This window comes from Protopterus annectens, chromosome 10.part0, assembly GCF_019279795.1.
Source record: "Protopterus annectens isolate FY-2018-M chromosome 10.part0, PAN1.0, whole genome shotgun sequence".
NCBI lineage: Eukaryota > Metazoa > Chordata > Ceratodontiformes > Protopteridae > Protopterus > Protopterus annectens.
Window position 1 is genome coordinate 980,019,976 of NC_056744.1, and position 18,985 is coordinate 980,038,960.

An 18,985-nucleotide genomic window follows, 5' to 3' on the forward strand; every position below is an offset into this window, starting at 1 on the left:
GTGTTTGGCTTTCGCCAGCCATTTTAAATTAATTTTGCTATGCCCTTTTTCGAGGTTAGTATACTGTGCCTCTGTCTAACAGTGACACAGAAGTGATACCCGGAGTAAACCTATGATCTCCCATCCACTCATCAAGATTCCTCTTGAAGAGAGTCAATGAGGGACTCTGCCTAACCTGGACGGGGATTTTATTCCAGAGTGAAGGGAGCCTCTGGGTTATGAATCTGTCTCTCCAGCATGTCCTATTTATTTCAGTGCTGAGGATCAAGTCTCTCGAGCTCATAGCTCGATGGGATTTGGATTTTCTGAGGTGCAGCATGTCCATTAATTCCGCGTTGGACATGGCTTTATACGTCAGGCACAGATCGCCTCTGAGCAGGCAGTATGCCACTGAGTAGAGCTGGAGTTTCTTTAACCGGGCAGCATATGGCATCTGTTTGAGCCCTTTGATCCTCTTGGTGAGGTACTTTTGGGGTCTTTCCAGTTGCTGCAGGTGTCTGGTACGGTACATGGTAAGGTACATCCCAAAAGATGCATTGTACTCAATTATGGGCCTGATGAGGGATGAGAGTAAAGAGGCACGATGACCTCCCCTGATCTAGATGTGAATCCCTTCATGATTAGGTGGGCTATATAAAATGTTTTTCTAACCACTTTGGCCATTTGGTTGTCAAATGAGAGATTGCTATCAACTTGGGTCCTCAGGTCCCTAATTACTTCTTCTGTACTTAATGGATTACCACCTATGTGGTAATTTGTGGGCACTTTGTTTTCGCCAAAGGGGATGAATATACACTTTTTGGCATTTAGCTTGAGGCCATGGCTCTGGCACCAGTTGTCTGTTTTTATGAGGCCCTTTTGGAGGATGCTTGTGTCGGCTGGAGAGTCGATTATGGCGCCCAGTTTGCAGTCATCTGCGAACTTGGTCAGCCACAGTCCTTCCGTGTTGGCTTGTACCTCCGAGAAATATATACCGAACAAGAGTGGTCCCAGGACTGACCCTTGTGGGACACCACTTGTAACTGGTTTGGAGTCTGATATGGCTCCAGCAATTCTAACCATGTGGGTTCTGTCCTTGAGCCAGTTTGCAACCCATCTAGTGACATAGGGGTTTATATTTAAGCTGGTGAGCTTATCTATAATGCCCGAGTGGGGTATTGTATCAAAGGCTTTTGCAAAGTCCAGGTAGGCTGTGTGGACCACCTTCCCCTCGTCAATGGCCTTGGTGACGGTTTCAAAGAAATCAGCCAGGTTTAAGAGGCAGGATCTGCCCTTAACAAAGCTGAACTGGGTAGGATCCAGTGTCTGTAGGTCCCCAATATCTTTATTTATGAGGTCCATGATGATCCTTTCCATAGCTTTGCAGACAAAGCTAGTCAGGCTTATGGGGCGATAGTTTCCAGGATCCGTTGAGGCACCACCTTTGTGGAGAGGGACCACTGTTGCTGTACGCCACTCTTTGGGTACATATCCTGTAGTAAGGCTGAGACTGAACAGTAGTTTTATGTTTGGGTTTAGCTCTTCTTGGAGTTCATGTAGAACGCAGCCCGGGACACAGTCTGGTCCCACTGATGCTGTGTTTTTTGCTTTGGATAGGGCTGCTCTTACCTGAGCATCTGAGATGTCAGGGGGGCAAGCACTCTGCTGGGATAGATATTTGCCCTTTTGGTGGGGAAGGGGGGGGGGAGAAGTTTGCGCTGAACCTGTCAGCTAGGATGTTGGCAATGTCTGTGGGTTCGGTGTATTTTTTGCCATTTTGGACTAATTATGAGCATATCTGGGAATTCTCACCCAGGTTCCTAACATAACTAAAGAAAGCCTTGTGATTATATCCTTAGTGTCCTGTGCAATTTTTCTCTCGAAGCTGGCCTTAGACAATTTTATGAGTGCCCGTAGTTTTTTGCTAATACTGATCAGAGATGCCTTCCCTTTTTGGGATTTTGCTCTATCATGTAGTAGCTTCCTCCTTCTATTGTATAGCTTGTTTATGGCTGGGGTCCACCAGACAGGAAGTCTACCTTTGGAGGATTGGGTCTTGGTTTTATTTGGGATTGCATGATCCATGCATTCCTGAAGGTGTTCATAGAATGCGTTTATAAAGGATTCTGCGGTCTGGGCCGTATTTTCCACAGGCCCGGGCGCTTTGAAGGATTCCACCTCGGTTTTGAGGAGTGTGAAATTTGCTTTAGAGAAGTTTTTTACTGTGGTTTTCTGGGCAGGGGGTGGGGTCGGGATGTGAATATCCAGTGAGATTAGTTTATGGTCTGATCTTACCAGCGAGGGATACACTTCTGGACTGGAGCATAGAGTCCCCATGTTGGTGATGATCGGGTCCAGTATGTCTTCCCCTCTTGTGGGAGCGGTAACAAGTTGTTCCATAGCATTTGAGTTTATAAATTCTAGGAACCTTTGGGCTAGGGTGTTGGAGCTAGAGTAATGCTCCCAGTCTATGTTTGGGTAGTTGAAGTCGCCCAATATAATGGTGTTTGGAGAGACCTTCATATTTTCCAGTGTTCTCAGGAAGGCCGAGTGGGGTTCCTGGGTTTGGGAGGATGGTCTGTAGCAGGCTATAAACTGGAAGGCAGTTTTACCCACTGTTATTTACACATGGAGAGTCTCTGATGCTTCGTGCTGTGCCACCAACCTGGAGGTGTGGGAATCTTTGACGAATATTGATACTCCCCCTCCTTTTGTGGTTCGGTCCAAGTTTTGGGGCCGAAAAGCATGGTATGAGGTATAACCTGGTAGTGCTGGGGTGCTCTCGGAAGCCTCGAACCACGTTTCTGTTACTGCACAGATATCGATGTTCTCCATGCTAAGGAGAGTTTCGAGTGCGTGCATCTTGAGGTTTAGACTTCTGGCATTGAGTAGCATTACTCTTAGTTTCTTATCCCTTGTGATACCTATGGAGGTGGGTTTGTCTTTTGAGCCTTGCCTAAAAAAGGCACTATGGGGGTAGCAAGAGCCTTTGCCAATATCCGAAAGCCCAGGGGTGACAGGTGCAAGCCGTCCCTAGCGAAGCATCATGGCTTGTCGAGCATGTCATCCCAGGCTGACAGGCATTGGATCCCCTTTGAATGACACCAATACTTAAGCCAATTGTTGAAATTGATCATCTTGTCTTCATATTGTGGCATCATTCTTGATGAGGGTAAGATGCTACTCAAGGTCAGGGTCATACCAGCCTGGGCTACATGCTCAGAGAGCTCCTCTATGTCTCTTTTCATGTAGTCCAGGGAGGTACGTCTCAGGTCATTCACATCAGCATGGACAATGACAGAGTCATATTTGTACTTGCCTTGGAGTGACCTGAGTGCTTGTGTTATGTGGCAGATCCTAGCGCCCGACAGGCAGCTCACCGTGAACTTCTCCTTGTTCAGCCTGGTGAGCGGGACGTCAGTGTGCCTGACGATAGAGTCACCTATTACAAGTGTATCAGGTGTGTTGTTTAGCATTAAGGGCTGTGACTGCTCGGCACACTGGCTTTGTGAGCTATGTGTTGCAAGTGTTTTGTTTTGGGGTAGCGGTTGCTTGGGTGTCTGCTTTGGAGGTCTCTGCTGCTTAGGCAGATTTTTATTTAGAGCCTCCGAGTATGTTTTTGTGTGTTTATGTGTTTGATTTGCTGTCGTGGTAGGTCTATGTGAGACTGGAATTATAATGAGTGTGGTTTCCTTCTCCTCCTGACTGGTTACACCAGTACTGAGTTGAGAGAGCTTAGCCTCCAGTTTGGCTATATGGTTGCATCTCTCACATGTGTTGGAATTTGTTGGGAGGAGGAGAGGGTTGTCTGTGTACATTAGGCAGTTGTAACATTGCCTCAAGATTTCCAGATTCACCAGCTGGACCAGAGAGGAGATTGACAACTGACCTTTGGACATGCTAGAATAGTATTGGGAATTCCTTTATAATTGAAAAAAGGGCCAATGGGGAACAAAGTACTCAAGGGGAGTTTGTGAGGGTGTAGTGCTTTTAATTTTTTAGTGCTGACTTATATAATTGCTTTAGTGAGCAAGTGCCAGGTAACTTAAATGCAATGTGTTACAGGTAACTTAAATGCAAAAATGACAAACAGTAACTTTCTTTCAAGTGAAACAAGGAAATAAGTACAGTAAGCAATGCAGATATCACTAGGGATCCACAGAAGCGCTGAAAAGCCGCGTGTTAGGTAGAATTAGCATTTCAGGGAAATAACAAGCAAACAAACAACAAGCATACAAACAAAGCTAGATTCAGCAGGCCTGGATCTAGTCTATGCTACAGCAAACAAGGTGTACCAATTTCAGTAAGAAGCAGTTCAAATATGCAGGCACTATAAGCCTTTAACCAGAAATTCCCAGCTCAGAAGGGCAGAGTCCAGCCTCTCCTCCCACAAGAGTGCAGACCACGAACCTTCTTAATGTAAAATAACTGGCCTGAAGCCCAAGTGCTTAAACCAGAATTAATACACTTTTAGAATAACAGACACTGAGCCCTCAATCAGCAGTTCCCAACTTAGAAGGATGTAAGCTACCTGTTCTGCCACTACAGTGCAGACCACAAACCTTCTTAACGTAAAACAACTGGTCTGAAGCCCAAGTGCTTAATCTAAAAGGCTTAGAATGAGTTACACCAAGCAGTAATAAATACAATTGAGTACTTTTAAGATGACGCAAAAGCAAAATAAAGTAGGAAGAAACACAAATAGAGTAAAAGCAGATAAAAAAAAAAAATTAAGGGGGTAATTTAATCCTACCAATAGAACAAGGTGGTTTGGGATTACCTGATTTCAAGGGATATTTCAGAGCTATACAGTTAAGGCTCATACACATAATACAGGCAGAAAAACTATAACTAAAAGTCGAAAGGGATGATGATGATGATGATAGTGATGCAGCAGAGGGTGATTCCATTTATAAAGCAGCAGAAAGTATTCTAAGAACTAAGTCAACACGAGAATGGAGACGAGAGATTTTGCTGACAGTGATGGCAACTGCAATTAGGAGTACAGAGAATAGGGAGAAGGAGACTGAAATTTACTGGAGAAAACTGACAAAAGAACCAAGGTATTAGGAGAAAATAACTAGAGAAAGAAAGAGAATACCAGAGTGGGAAGGGGCCAAGAAGAGAGTTGGGTGACATGCTAGACACCATCTTCTCTATCAGGGACTGATAGAGTACAGGAAAAGAGAAAGGGGATAGGGGGAACCCTAAGTGAAAGACTTGCTCTGGTAGAGTCTTAGCAGAATCTAGAACAGAAGCTGCTGTTAAAAAGGAATAACTAGTAGGGCATATAAAATAGTACATGACAACTATACGGATCAATCAGAGAATGTTAGTAAAGTTTGAGGAAAGAGATTGGATAAGCAATTCACAAGGAACAATGGGAACACAAATGCACATCTCCCAAACATGCAATAAAGTCTAGAAGATTTAGGATTTTTGCTTGGAAGTGTTTACGCAGATATTTTTCCACTCCAAGTAGAGTAGACTCTAAAGAATTTTTCCTAAGATGGATGGCAAATGATACAGGTGTGATGGGCAAGAACGAGGAAGCTGGGAACATAACTGGCAGATTTTTAAAAATTCCAGAGTACTCTGTGAGAAATACTGGGTGAGCACATTGGTGTAACAAAGAAAAAGATTCTTTTTTTACGATCCAAGTTTAATTTCAGTGTCTGCCAAAAATCAATTACTAGAAAACAGAAACTGAAGTCTAAGCCACTGTAGTTGATTTAGCAAATATTTTAACAGAAAGAAAAGAATGGGATGTAGGATCTTCTAGAGTAGGTGGAAATTACATAGAAAAAAATGGAAATTGTGGAAGCACATGCACAATAATACTTTGGAGCAGGAGTGAGGTTTAAGGGAAGGCAGGAATTCATCAATTTTTGTAATGCTGAATTGATGATAATTCTATATAAAATATATGTGGTGTATAATGTTTAACTGTGAACATGTTACCATGGTTTGTGTTCTTTTATATAAATTTATGTTTGACTATGTCTTAAGTGATAATTCAGTAAAGGTGTTAAAAAAAAAAAAAAAAAACAAACAGTACACATTGTCTATATGGATTGAGCTACTCAGTTACGTAGCTGTAACAGAACTTAGTTAGCTCTAGCAAATCACATCTTATGTTTTACAAGGACCTGCTACTTAAAGCAAACTATTGATGTCTTACTTTTTCTGGAGATCCAGCCAGGCCAGCTCTGCTTTGGTTTTCTCCTTTAGTGCCTTTTCTCTTAGGCGAAGTAGAGAAGAATGGTGGGCTGCTCGCATCTCTTCTTCCTTCATGTACTGTCTCACCATTTCCATTGTGAATCTGGAAAAGCTATCTTGTCCACTTGAGAATGGCATGGTGAACTCCTGCAAATGTTGGGGTTAAATGATAGGGTGGGAGAAACAAAGAACAGCTTAACGAACAGAAGACAGCAAAAATATTGCAAGATATTGTTGCTTCAAATGCAATGCATTTATTTATACTTTAGGAAATGTGCAATCTCTCACCCGGCACAGGGCTTTTTTTTTTTTCAACAGAGAAACAGATTCCAAACATTACAGATTTACACAACAGCCTGACAGTAGTATACCACTCTTCCTTGGTGTGGGTGTGTGAGTATACATTATGGTTAGCTGAACAGAAGACCCCAAATAAACAACAGTTTTGTACTTACAATAACTTGGTATCTGTGTTATCCTATTTCATTGTTCATCACGACTGGGTCTTGGATCCGATGTCGGATCCAATCTGGCAACTTTACACAGCAGATTCAAGGCACGAGCTCCTCCCATTCCCATAATCTCTTTCCACCTTCAAAAACTCGGACTGAGTTTGTTGACCAAAGGCAGAAACCCACCAGGGCACCAGACTATCTACCTAGACATAGGCAACAATAGTATTAGAACCGCCAGAGTCGGAAGCTCAAGGCTCCAAACTCCAGCCTCTCCAAAACCACCAAAACATGGAAGGGGAAGGAGGGTGGGATGTGATGAATAATGAAATTGGATAACACAGATACCAAGTTATGGTAAGTGCAGATCAGTATATATGTATACCTTTGAGAAGCTTTCCATGAGCTTGCACAAGTGTATAAACACTGAGCATGTGCGAACCTGACTGCCATTTTTTAGTAAGCTCTTGAGATGTAAGCATGCATGTCTGTGTAGTCTGTCAGTTTGTATATATTTTTTACTTTGTACTGCTGCTATCCATCCTGATGCGTTTCTATGCAATAAAGCATATAAACGAACTACCCCACCTGTTTGACTTCAACTGTAAACCAAGACGAGCAACAGTAAGTACATAACTACTGATCCGAGGTTATCCATTTCATTGCACATCATGACTGGGTAAGAATCCATAGCTACAAAAACCCTGGGTGGCGCTATGGAAGGATGTGCCTGAGCACCATGGAACCCAAAGACTCCCTGCCTCTGGAGACCATATCCAGTTTATAATGAACAAAAGTGTGAGGAGTGGACCAAGTGGCCACAGCACTGATCTCATCTAAGGACTTTTTGGCAGTGAAGGCCGAAGAAGTAGCCACTGACTGAAAAGAATGCGCCTTAGGAGGACAAGGCAGCTTCTTCTTATTCATAGAGTAAACCAGGGAAATACAGCTGCAGATCCATTTAGAAATCATTAATTTAGACACCACTTGGCCATGCCTGTTTAAGGAAAATGCCACAAATAACTGGTCAGATTTCCGAAAGGATTTAGTGTGATGTAAATAAAATCTAAGTTGACAATGTACATCCAAGGTATGGAGAAGATATTCACCCTTATTAGCATGAATAGGAAAGAAAACTGGCAACTGGATATCCTGGTTAAGATTCTTTCTGATAGCTACTTTAGGCATAAAGGAGGGGTTAGTTTGCAAAGATATCCAGTCCCTGTGGAAAACAATATATGGTTTAGAAGATACAGCCTGCAAATCAGAAACCCTCTTGGCCGAAGTACTAGCTACCAGAAATGCAGTTTTCCAAGAAAGATATTTGAGATCAAAGAAATGAACCTAGCTCAAAAGGACTTTGGGTGAGAGATTGCAGCATCAATGTCAAATCCCAAGGAGGGACAGGATCCTTGACCGGAGGCATAAGAAGAAAGATGTCCTTCATGAAGGCCTTACACAACATTGAGGAAAAGGTAAGGCCTGCAATGGAATGAAAATTAAAGATGGCTGCCAATTGCAATTTGACAGTAAAAAAGCTGTCCCCTTCCTGAAACAGAGATGTTAAGAAGAGAAAGATATCTGGAATAGGAGCCAAAAAGGATCCAGATTCCATTGTGCTGCCCAAAGGGAAAAACCTTTCCATTTACTATAGCAGACCTTTCAAGGTGAAGGTTTCTGTGAAGCCAGGATAACTTTCCTAATGGGAGAAGCTAGCCTGAACAGTTTTAAGATCACAGGAAGTAAAGAAACCAAGTAGTCAGGCGAAGTGACCAAAGATTGTTGGATGGAGGTTCTGACGGGTAAGAAATGAGATCTGGAACGGGATCCAGTATCCAGGAATGATACCGGAGGTAAGACCTGAGGAAGGGGAACCACACCTGACGAGGCCAGAAGGGGGCAATGAGAATCATGGAACTCCACAGTCTGAATGCTTTCTGAAGCACTTTGGGCATTAAAGGGATGGGGGGATGAGCATAAAGGAGATGCAGGGGCCAATGGTGAACATGAGGGTCCCTCGGGGACTGCCCCTCTTGGGGAAGCAGGCCAAGTACCTGCTGTATTTGTTGTTCAATGGGGATGCAAAAAGACTGCAGCAAGGTGGGCCCCAATGGGCGAAAAAATCCAAGATGCCACTGATGGGTTGAGGGACCACTCGTGAGGAGTCAGTAAGGATCTGCTTAGCCTGTGTGCCAAAATGTTAGACTTCCCAGGAATATGCATTGCAAGGAGAAAGTGACTGGATGAGATCGCCCATTGCCACACTCTCATGGTCTCTCTGCACAAAGGATACAATCGTGCTCCCCCCGTTTGTTTATATACCACACCACTGACATGTTTTCTGTATGAACTGCCACTGTTCCCAGAAAGAGGCAATGCTGAAAGACTTGCAACAAGAAAAGGACCGCCCTCATCTCTAGAACATTCATGTGCAATTTGATCTCCAAAGGTGACCATGTGCCTTGGGTCATCTGGCCTTGAAAATGGCCTCTCCACCACAACAAGGAAGCGTCCGTGGTCACCGTGGCCATAGGTAAAGAAAACGGCCTGCCCTGAAGAAGATCCTCCAACTGAAGCCCCCACAGCAGGTGCCGTTTGCAAACAGGAGTCAACAGAATGGACATGGACATTGGATGAGATAGGATGGACCACTGCACCTCCAACATCTATTGAATCACTCACTCATGTGGTATCTCACTAGAGGCACAAGGAGAATAGCCATAGACATGGACCCCAGTGCTCTCAGAATGAGGTGGGCCTATGGCAAAAGAGCCTCCAAGATGTCCTAAACCAGCTGTCTGATCAATTCCACCCTGTGGGGAGGCAATGCTACAATGTCTGTGACTGCACTGAGATGCGTTCCAATGAACTCCATGTTTTATACTGGAGACAGTTTTGACTTCGCCAAGTTGACGGTAATCCCTAGGTCCTCGAAGGTGTGTAAGAGCTACTGAGTGGCAGAAAGCATATGATGCCTCGTAGGTGCTCTGAGGTGCCAATCGCCCAGGAACAGGAAGACCTGAAGCCTCTGGTGAGCCGCTACGACTGCCAAGCATTTGGTGAACACCCTGGCGGCTGTGGTGAATCCAAACGGCAAAGCTCTGAACTGAAAATGATCGGCTCTGATCCAGAAGTGCAGGTGCATCCTGGAGCACTTGTCCATCTTGATAGGATAGTAGGCATCCTGGAGGTACATAGAGCACATCCACTTGTCCTTCTGCAACACTGGCAGGATGGACTGAACAGTGACCATACGGAATTTCGACTTCCTAACAGATAAGTTTGGTTTGCTGAGGTCCAGAATCGCATGTAGGTCCCCGGTCTTTTTCAGCACCAAAAAGAAGTGAGAATAAGTTTTGGATCCTTTCTCCCTGCAGATATATCCTGGATGACTCTTTTTCCTAGAAGTGACAACACTTCTCTTTGGGGCAGTTCTCTCTGTCTGGGTGGCATGTCAAGGACAGCCTTCTTGGAAATCACTGGCAGTTGGGAAAAGGAAATGTAATAACCCTTGGGTATAACCTTGAGCACCCACAGATCATTTGTTATAGATGGCCAGGCACTTAGGTGCAACGAAAATCGATCCCAAACCATCTCCGGGGCAGAACAGTTGGGCAATGCCTCAGGGACGTTGAAAAGGCTTCTCAGAGAAAGGCTCCCTGGAGCCCTGATTTTGCAGACCCGTCTGCCTCTAGGGCCACGTCTACCACTGAATCCCCTTCCCCTGCCCCTGGAAGAGAAATTCTCTAGAGCATCTTGGAAGGAACCCTGTGATTTACGGAACCAGACGTTCTTACTTCCCCATTGTTTTTTGGAAAAGGACCATTAGGGAGCAGAAAACTTGATCCTGACTGCCGACAGTGTCTTGCCCTCCTGCTCACCACGAGATAAGGTTTCTTTGACAGAAGGTCTAAACAGCAAGGAAACATCGAATGGGGCATTAGTGAAGGATGCCGTAAACAGTTCTGCGAACCTGCACAACCGCATCCAAGCTTGACGCCTGATGACAATGCCTGCACTGGCCACTCAAGCGGTACCCTCTGCTGCACTGGAGATCAACCTCATCAAGGAATTGGAAATAGAAGAAAGAGTGGTGAGTTTGGGAGATACCTTCTTGAAGTCCTCCACTGACATCAAGTCTGAAAGAGACTTGGTGAGTTCGGAGACAAAATCTCTTTGGAGGAATGCACCAAATAATTTAGAGCTCTCAGACCAAAAGTGGCCAAAGCATAAATGCACTTCCCATATCTGTCAATTGCCCGAAACTCATGGTTCAGAGGATGGACATTGGAGCTCTGTTCCACCAGCTCCTCCTTTGTGACAGCAGCCACCACAAATGCATCAAATGGAACCCCTTTGTTCCAATGTGTTCAGACTGCAAGAGGACTAAGAAACTTGTTTGCTTTTTTTAGAAACAGGTTCCAACATTATTAGGTTCCTTCCATGCCTTGGGCATGATGAGATCAACAAGCTCATCCCATGGGGGGGGACCCAGGAAATAGATGGGCCAAATCCAGACAGCCTTCAAAAACATGAACTTCTCTGAGGACAGGGGCTGGGGAGACCAACTGCCTTTCTGCTTTAACAGCTCCAGAATGTCCCCAAAGGAGACATCTTCCAGTGGAGACCTGGGGGATTCGTCCCCTTCATCAAAATGTGTGTCCTCCACAAGGGACTCCATAGGGGTTAGTCCAAGTGCCTTCTCTTGCATAATCTCTTCCAAGGTGGCTCTTCTGTACGGGGCACAGGAGATGACTCGGAAGTGAGAGGAACTCGTGGGGTTCTAGATGCCTGAAGACTATCTGAGGAGGGCTGACCCTGGACAGGATGAATGGAATCAGGCACCTGACATCAATGGTTTTGGGAGGTACCCAAAGGGGGAGGATGCTGCTGCTCCAGACTTGGAGAAGGTCTGCTCTACCACCCGGAAGGCTGAAGGACTCGAGAAAACCCTGTCCCCTGCAGCAGAAGCCACAATGGAAGGGGAAGTGGATCCCACCCTGGTCCTGGGTCTCTCGGACAGTAATGGCCTACAGCTGTAGAAGGCCAATGCCTCCAAGGGAAGGGACCAATCCGAAAAAAAAAACAGACCAGAACCCTTCCCCGGAAACCCAGCACTGACCTCTCAAAGATGGGACCCACTCTGGTCTGAAACCACAGGGACTGAGCTAGTCAGGGACCCTGGAGGAACAGGGAAAACAGACATTCCCTGGTCCCCTGACCCAGGGAAAACAGAGACCTGGGATTCCAAAACCACCAGAATCAGAAGAGGGGAGGTCAGTTTAGGAACCGAGGATCTCCTCAAGCCCAAAGGGCCTGGGATGCTAAAATACTCATCTCTATCTGGGCCCTAAGGAAAATTCTCCTCATCCTGTCCATGTCTGAGGGTAAGATGCTCCTAGAGGACCTAGATGAGGTGGAGGAATGCATGGATTTAGAAGGGGAAGCCCACCAAGACCCCATCACCACTCTTAATGTTCCTGATCTGGGGAATGGCTCTGATGACTTGGATCCAAAGACTTCAGATCCCTAGAAGGTCTAACCGGGGAGCCTATAACCACTAGCTTTGAATCCGACTAACGCGTCAGATATGAGCCCTGGGGATCAGTCTGCCTTAGCTCCTAAACGGCTAAGAGAGCCGAGTGGACAGTGGTAGGATACAAAGGTTTGTAATCCGATGACACTTCACATCCGGAAGATGGATCTTGAGCCTTCAGATCGGACCCTGCCAAGGACTGCTTCGGATCTGAAGGACTGCGATCTGAGAGTCTTGGTCATTTCTGAGAACACAGAGGAGAAGCTCCCAGGGAGAAAGAGATAGCTTTCTTCTTGGACTCTTTATGGCCACTGGGAGAGGGGGAGCTGGAGACAAAGGGAGCTCCTTGGCCCATGCCCTTGAGCAGAAGCTTATGACATCAATTTGCCAATGCTCGAAGACTGAACGTGGTACAAACGGCACATTCAGCCTTAAGGTGGTCAGATCCTAGACAATAACAATACATCTTGTGGGCATCAGAGTTAGGCATCTGACTACCACAAAAAAAAAACAGCATCTCTTAAACCTGGTAGGTTTTCTGGACATGGTCCTACTGGAGTGCACACACACAAACAGCACACAGAGAGAGAAGAAGGCAACTACAAAGCCCTCAAACTACACCAAAGCAACAAACTGGGACTAAACACACACACACACACACACACACACACACACACACACACACACACACACACACACACAGGATAACTACAGTAAGCCCAAAACACTGGTGCTACTGTATCTCTAATACCATGGTAAGCAAAGCACAGATTACCACCTCAGAAGCCTATATGACACAGACTGCAGAGACAGGGATTACAGTCTTTCCTGGTAACCAAGGTTTTTAAAGACCAGAGATCTTTCAAATTGGGAAACTCTGGGACTTTTCAAGTTTATGTCGAGTGATGTATATAACAAAGGGAACACTGTACTCTACTAAAGGTCAGATCAGTGCAAAGTGCAATGGAATGATACCATCTTTGGATGTAGACATATTACATTTGAGTATTACTTGTGCTAGGTAGAAGGATTTCCTGACTGCTGCTGACACATGATGATCAGTGGCGGGAACTATCAATTCAAGTGCCCAAGTCCCAGGCTATTTTTTTGTTTAATAAAGATGTCTTACCTAAAACTCTATGATGTGGGTAATTTCTGTTTTCTGAAACAGATACTACACGTTTTACATTTCAGTTTTAGCCCATTACCCATTCACCAGGTACTAACTAATGCATGCTCTTCCTGTAGGGTCCAGGGAAGGAGGAGTCCTGAAAATTATACCTGCTCTTCTGACTGAAATTCATTACAAGAAAGAGAGGGGGCTCTCTCTTTTTCTGTCAGAAAAGGAGTTAGTAAAGTTAAAGACAGAATCAGGAGCTGTGGATCGAGGAATCTACTAAGACATTCACCCCCCCCCCCCCCCCCCCCTGGGAGTTGAATGATCATGAAGGCAATTCCACAGTCTAACGCCCACTGGTTGAATTACATTCTCTCTCTACATAGGTGGTATGAATGAATGTTACCCTATTTATGTACCAAACCATGGTCTGTGTGTCTGACCAAAGAAAAAAGGTGCCCAGAAATCAGGTCTACTTTCAGTTTACAGGGTAAGCACTACTTCTCACAGTCACAGCAAGTGTATTAGATAGAGCCCCAATGCTCTCAGCTTAACATTTATGTGAAGTTCCCCATCTTGACAGCCAAAGATGCCATACAGCAGTAAAAATAAATAAATCCTCCTCTGGTTTCCAACGTTCTAACTTCTTGGACATTAACCTGAAGGCAGAAATACTGGCAATGACAAATATCCAGCTCTGCTTCAGCAAAATGAATCTTCTGTGCTGGGATCACTGAGGAATACACCTAATCTATGGCTACCCCAAATAATGATCTAAAAAAAGGTTGCTACTATAAGTCACTTGTTGAGCGCTACCAAAAGCCAGGTGTGCAAGTAATAGAAAACATCCCTCCTTTGCAAGGCACTGGCAACCCTGACCAAGGGCATTGTAAAATACTGTGGATGCAGACAAGAGATCAAATGGCAACTCTCTGTATTAGAGAAAGTGTTAGACCTAAGAAAATGGGAAATCTCCTGGGAGTTTTGACAATGATGTATCAAAAGGTATCCATCACACCATAACAGCATCCTACAGACCCCCTGTAGAAGAAGGAGAACAATCTTCTTGGAGTCTGGTGAAATTAAACAAAATGTATGAGATATGCTTGATCAAGTCCTGAGATTTAGAATAGGATGGCACACCCAATTCCTATGGAAAAAGTAAAAGCCGGAATTGGGGATACAGTCCTTTTCCTTTTTGTGAAAGTAGTAGTAGTGTCAAGCTCTTTGTTATACAATACTGGTCTAACACTAGCCACTTCAAGATGAAGAACCCAGGAGCTGCAAAACATAGGTGACAGACTACTTCAAGAATACACATCTATGATAATGACTTCCCACACTGGAGTAACCTCTGAGAATATGATTGTTAAGCATACAGTTCTGAGAGGGAGTCGAGACTGCTGAAGTTTGTCTCACAGCATATACCTTCCTGCAATCCTGATAGGGTGCTGGGGTAAATCTGCCTGATGTGTGACAAGTTTCTTCTGTATGAGACAGAACTTCTTAAGTCATATGGAAGGCTTAAATATGCAGGATGAAGCCAAGGACAGGGGTAAAAATAAAGCTAGACCAGTTATGTAAAATTTTAACAGAACTGAAGATATTCTTCTCTTCATTGTTGTAGTACTCATAACATTAGGGATCCCCTGCCTAAGGAAGCCTGACGTCTAGCCAGTATACCAAAGTCTTAGGTTGCTTTAAAGTACGCCGTGCATCACACATGCTCCTCATGTAGCGTAGGACATAAAGGTGACATCCAAATGTACCATCCTCAAAACTGAAAGCCCCAGTAGGACTGTCAGACCAAGGAAAACTAAGAGGTAATCAGTATAACCAGAAAAGAAACAGACCTGGGGAGGAGGGAGGGAGGGAGTGAATACTGCAACAATGAAGAGAAGGACGTCTACCATTATGGTAAGATTTTACACAAACGTACTATGTCCTTCCATTTCACTGTTGCAGCAGTCATAACATTAGGGAGAGTGCCAAAGCTCAGGAAGAAACTTGTAAGGAGGCAGGACTAGCAAAGCTTTCTAGGAAGCCATAAAGGATAGCCCTAGCAAAACCAGCTCTAGTTCTGGAAATTCCATCCAACTTGTAGTGCTTGGTAAAAGTATGCACAGAAGCCCAGGTAGCTGCCTCAAGAATAGAGTTAGTATCCAAATCCTTAAAAAAAAGCACCAGAAGAAGTCACAGCTCTAGCAGAATGAGCCCTAACAGAATAAGGAAGGCTCTTACCATGAAAAGAATAAAAAAAGAAATAGCTTTTGAAACCCAAGAAGAAATAGTCTGTTTGCATACAGCTAACCCCAAGGACCTGGGATGAAAGAAACAGAGCTAATCAGATTTCCTAATAGTCTTAGTCTTATCCTAATAAAATCTGAGTTGTCTATGCACAGACAATGTGTGCAGCACCTTCTTAGTAGCAGATTGTGGAGAAGGAAAAAAAAGTGGGCAAATGAACAGACTGATTAAGGGACAACTCATTCACCACCTTGGGCATAAAAGGATTAGTATGCAAGGACACCCTGTCCTTATGACACACCAAAAAAGGAGAACAAGCTATAATGGCTTGAAGCTCAGCCCTTATGTCTGCCAGACCTGTCTAACAAAAGAACAACAATGTTGAAAGGATGTTGAAGCTGCAGGCTCAAAAGGAGCTAATGCCAATCTCTCCAAAACAAAATTAAGACCCCAGGGAGGAAGAACAGGCTTCCTGGGAGGCCTAATATGAAGGATGTCTTTAAGGAATTGTTTCACTTCAAACCTAGAAGCTAAAGGAGGAGATAAAAGCAGACAAGCAAAGAGAGTGGGCCTTAACAGAAGAATAAGTCAACCCAGCATTGAGCAACTCACAAAGATGAGAGAGCAAAACGAATATCCAGAGAAGTTGGATCCAGGTTATAAGAAAGACACCAAACAGAAAACCTCTTCCACTTGGTTAAGTAGGATTTCCTAATATTGGGTTTCCTGGCCTGCTGCAGGACCCTAAGCAGGTCCTCAGACAAAAGGTGTTTAAGTGGTATCAAAATATACAGAGTCAGCTGAAGACTGAACAGGTGGAGATGGACGAGAGAGCCCTTGTCTTGTGTAAGTCCACTCATGTGAGGTAACTTGTGATGATTGCCCTTGGCTAAATGCAGAAGAGGGAAGCAATGCTGTCTCGGGCAAAAGGCAGTCACCAACAAAATTTTGGAGGCATCCTGTTGAACTTTGAACAGGACTTTTGGAATGAGGGGAAGGGGAGGAAAAGCATTAAGAAACATCCCCTTCCAAGAAAAAGAGAGGGCATCCACCTTCCACACCAGAGGACCTGGGATTCTGGCACAAAATAAAGGAAGTTGCCTGTTCAGAGAGGAGGCAGACTGATCTATTTGAGGATTTGAGGAGTACCCCACTGATGGACAATGTCCAGAAAACATATCCCTGTGAAGCATCCTTTCATGGGACTGAGTTAAGGACCTGCTCAGTGTTTCTGCCACAATGCTTTGACCTGAGGGAATGTAAACTGCCTGAAGAGTCATTTGATACTGGATAGCAAGATCTGATAACAGTAGTGCCAACCTGCAAAGAAGATAAGATCTTGTTCCCCCCTGTTTGTTTACATTCCACATCACTATGGTGTTGTCTGTAAACACCTTGACGGGTTCCGGGGGGAAAAAAGGATGAAAAGCCTGAAGAGGTAACAGAAGGGCTCTCATCTCCGACAGTGATGTGCTCCTTCTGGTAAAGAGGAGACCAGCCACCTTTAGAGAGCCAAAAGCTGCTCCCCATCTCACATCTGAAGCATCTGTGAACAGCTCCTGAGAAGGAAGAGGGGGATGAAAAGGGAGCCCTGGATTTAAGGACAACTGCTGGATTCTCCACTGGAGTTTCTTCTTGAGACATGGTAGAAAAGGAACTACAAATTCTAGAGGATGAGTATGCTGAAGTCAAACTTGACTTCAGGAAAGTACAGTTGTGTACCTACCATAAATGTAGATGTTTGAGTGTATTCACTGTTGCAGTCATTACACTTGGGTTATTCTGCCGGCAGGCTACCCACAGTCGGCCTGAATTCCAAAGTCCTGGTCCAGCGTCGGTTGCTGTCACCTCTTCCCTGACCTCAGTGCGCCAGGGGTATAAAATATGCAGCCGACGCCATTTTCCTCTTTTTCTTGCCCCAGATGTCAGGTGCCCCCAAAAGGGTAGGCTAAAAAACATTGCTTATAAAAGCATGCACTAAAATAAACAATACCTTCATCTACAAGCAAATATACCACATAGGTCGTAAAGGATGGAGAAGTAAAGATAAGTCCCAGCAAATAAAGGGGGATGGTGGGTGGGTAACCTGGACTGCAACAGTGAATACACTTGAACATCTACATTTATGGTAGGTGCACAACTGTACTATGTTCATCGTGTTTCACTGTAGCAGTCATTACACTTGGGTTGAATCCCAAAGCTGAGGTTGGGCGGCTGGGTCTAAACAGAATTAGGAGTGGCTATAAGGCCCTGCAGAACTGCAGTGGCAAAGCCTGCTCTGGATTTAGAGTAAAGAGGTAAGTGGTAGTGCTTAGTAAAAGTGTGCACTGAAGTCCAAGTTGCAGCCTCCAAAATATCCTTGGTTGGTACTCCTCTGAGGAAGGCGGCTGAGGTGGCTGCTGCCCTGGTAGAATGTGGTCTAATGCCCTTAGGCAAGGACTTGCCATGCTGTGAATAGCAGAAATGAATGCAGTGTCCTATCCATTTTGAAATAGTCTGCTTTGAAATAGCCTTTCCTTGTGACCCTGCAGCATATGCCACTAAGTTGCTCAGTCTTTCTGAAAGCTTTAGTTTTGTCCAAGTAGAAGCGTAGCTGTCTGTGTATGTCCAAAGAATGCAGAAGTCCCCTTTATTCTGTTGGTTTGGGTAAAAAGTAGGCAAATGAATGGCTTGGTTAAGAGCCACACTGGACACTACCTTAGGCATAAATGTTGGGTTTGTCCTTAGAGAAACCCTGTCCGGATGGAAGATAAAAGGTTCCACAGCCATTAATGCCTGTAAGTCTGAGACTCTTCTTGCTGAAGTTATTGCTAAGAGCAGAGCTGTTTTCCATGATAAGAATTTTATCTCAGCTGTATTGGCTGGCTCAAAAGGAGGCAGTGCGAGTTTTTCCAAGACAAAATTGAGGTCCCATGCAGATACTGGTGCTCTCCTTGGAGGTCTTATGTTTTTGGCCCCCTTGAGGAACTGCCTAAGCAATGGATATGAAAAAATAGGTGGGTCTGTATTGTAATGAGCTGAAATGGCACAGGCATGGATCTTAATTGATGAGAAGGATAGGCCTTTGTCCAGCATCTCAGTTAGATATTGTAAAATCTGAGGAATATTTGGAACAACCGTGTCAATTCCTTGTGCCTGGTTCCAAGCACAGAATCTCTTCCATTTTTCTGCATAAGATTTTCTGGTGCTGGGCCTCCTGGCCTCCAAAATAACATCCACAACCGCTTTAGAGAGAGGTGTATTCTGAATGGTTACACTATCCGCTATGCAGCTAGATTTAGGGTTCTGAGTTGGCTGTGCAGGATCTGATTGTTTTGTTGGGTCAGTAAATGAGGAATTTGAGGCAATGTCCAGGCTGGGCCTTGGGACAAGCTCCTTAGGATTGGGTACCAGTGTTGGCGTGGCCAATCTGGGGCAATTAGTATAATTTGTGGC

At 44.6% G+C, this 18,985-nt stretch overlaps 1 protein-coding gene across 1 annotated transcript in view; it reads right to left on the bottom strand.

The window, feature by feature from the left end:
* CEP350 (centrosomal protein 350) overlaps nt 1–18,985 on the bottom strand; it is a 3,609,946-nt gene that overhangs the window by 1,157,311 nt on the left and 2,433,650 nt on the right. Inside the window, exon 21 of the mRNA XM_044085746.1 lies at nt 6,161–6,345. Coding sequence (XP_043941681.1) covers nt 6,161–6,345 — 185 coding nt within the window. The remainder of the gene's footprint in view (nt 1–6,160; nt 6,346–18,985) is intronic.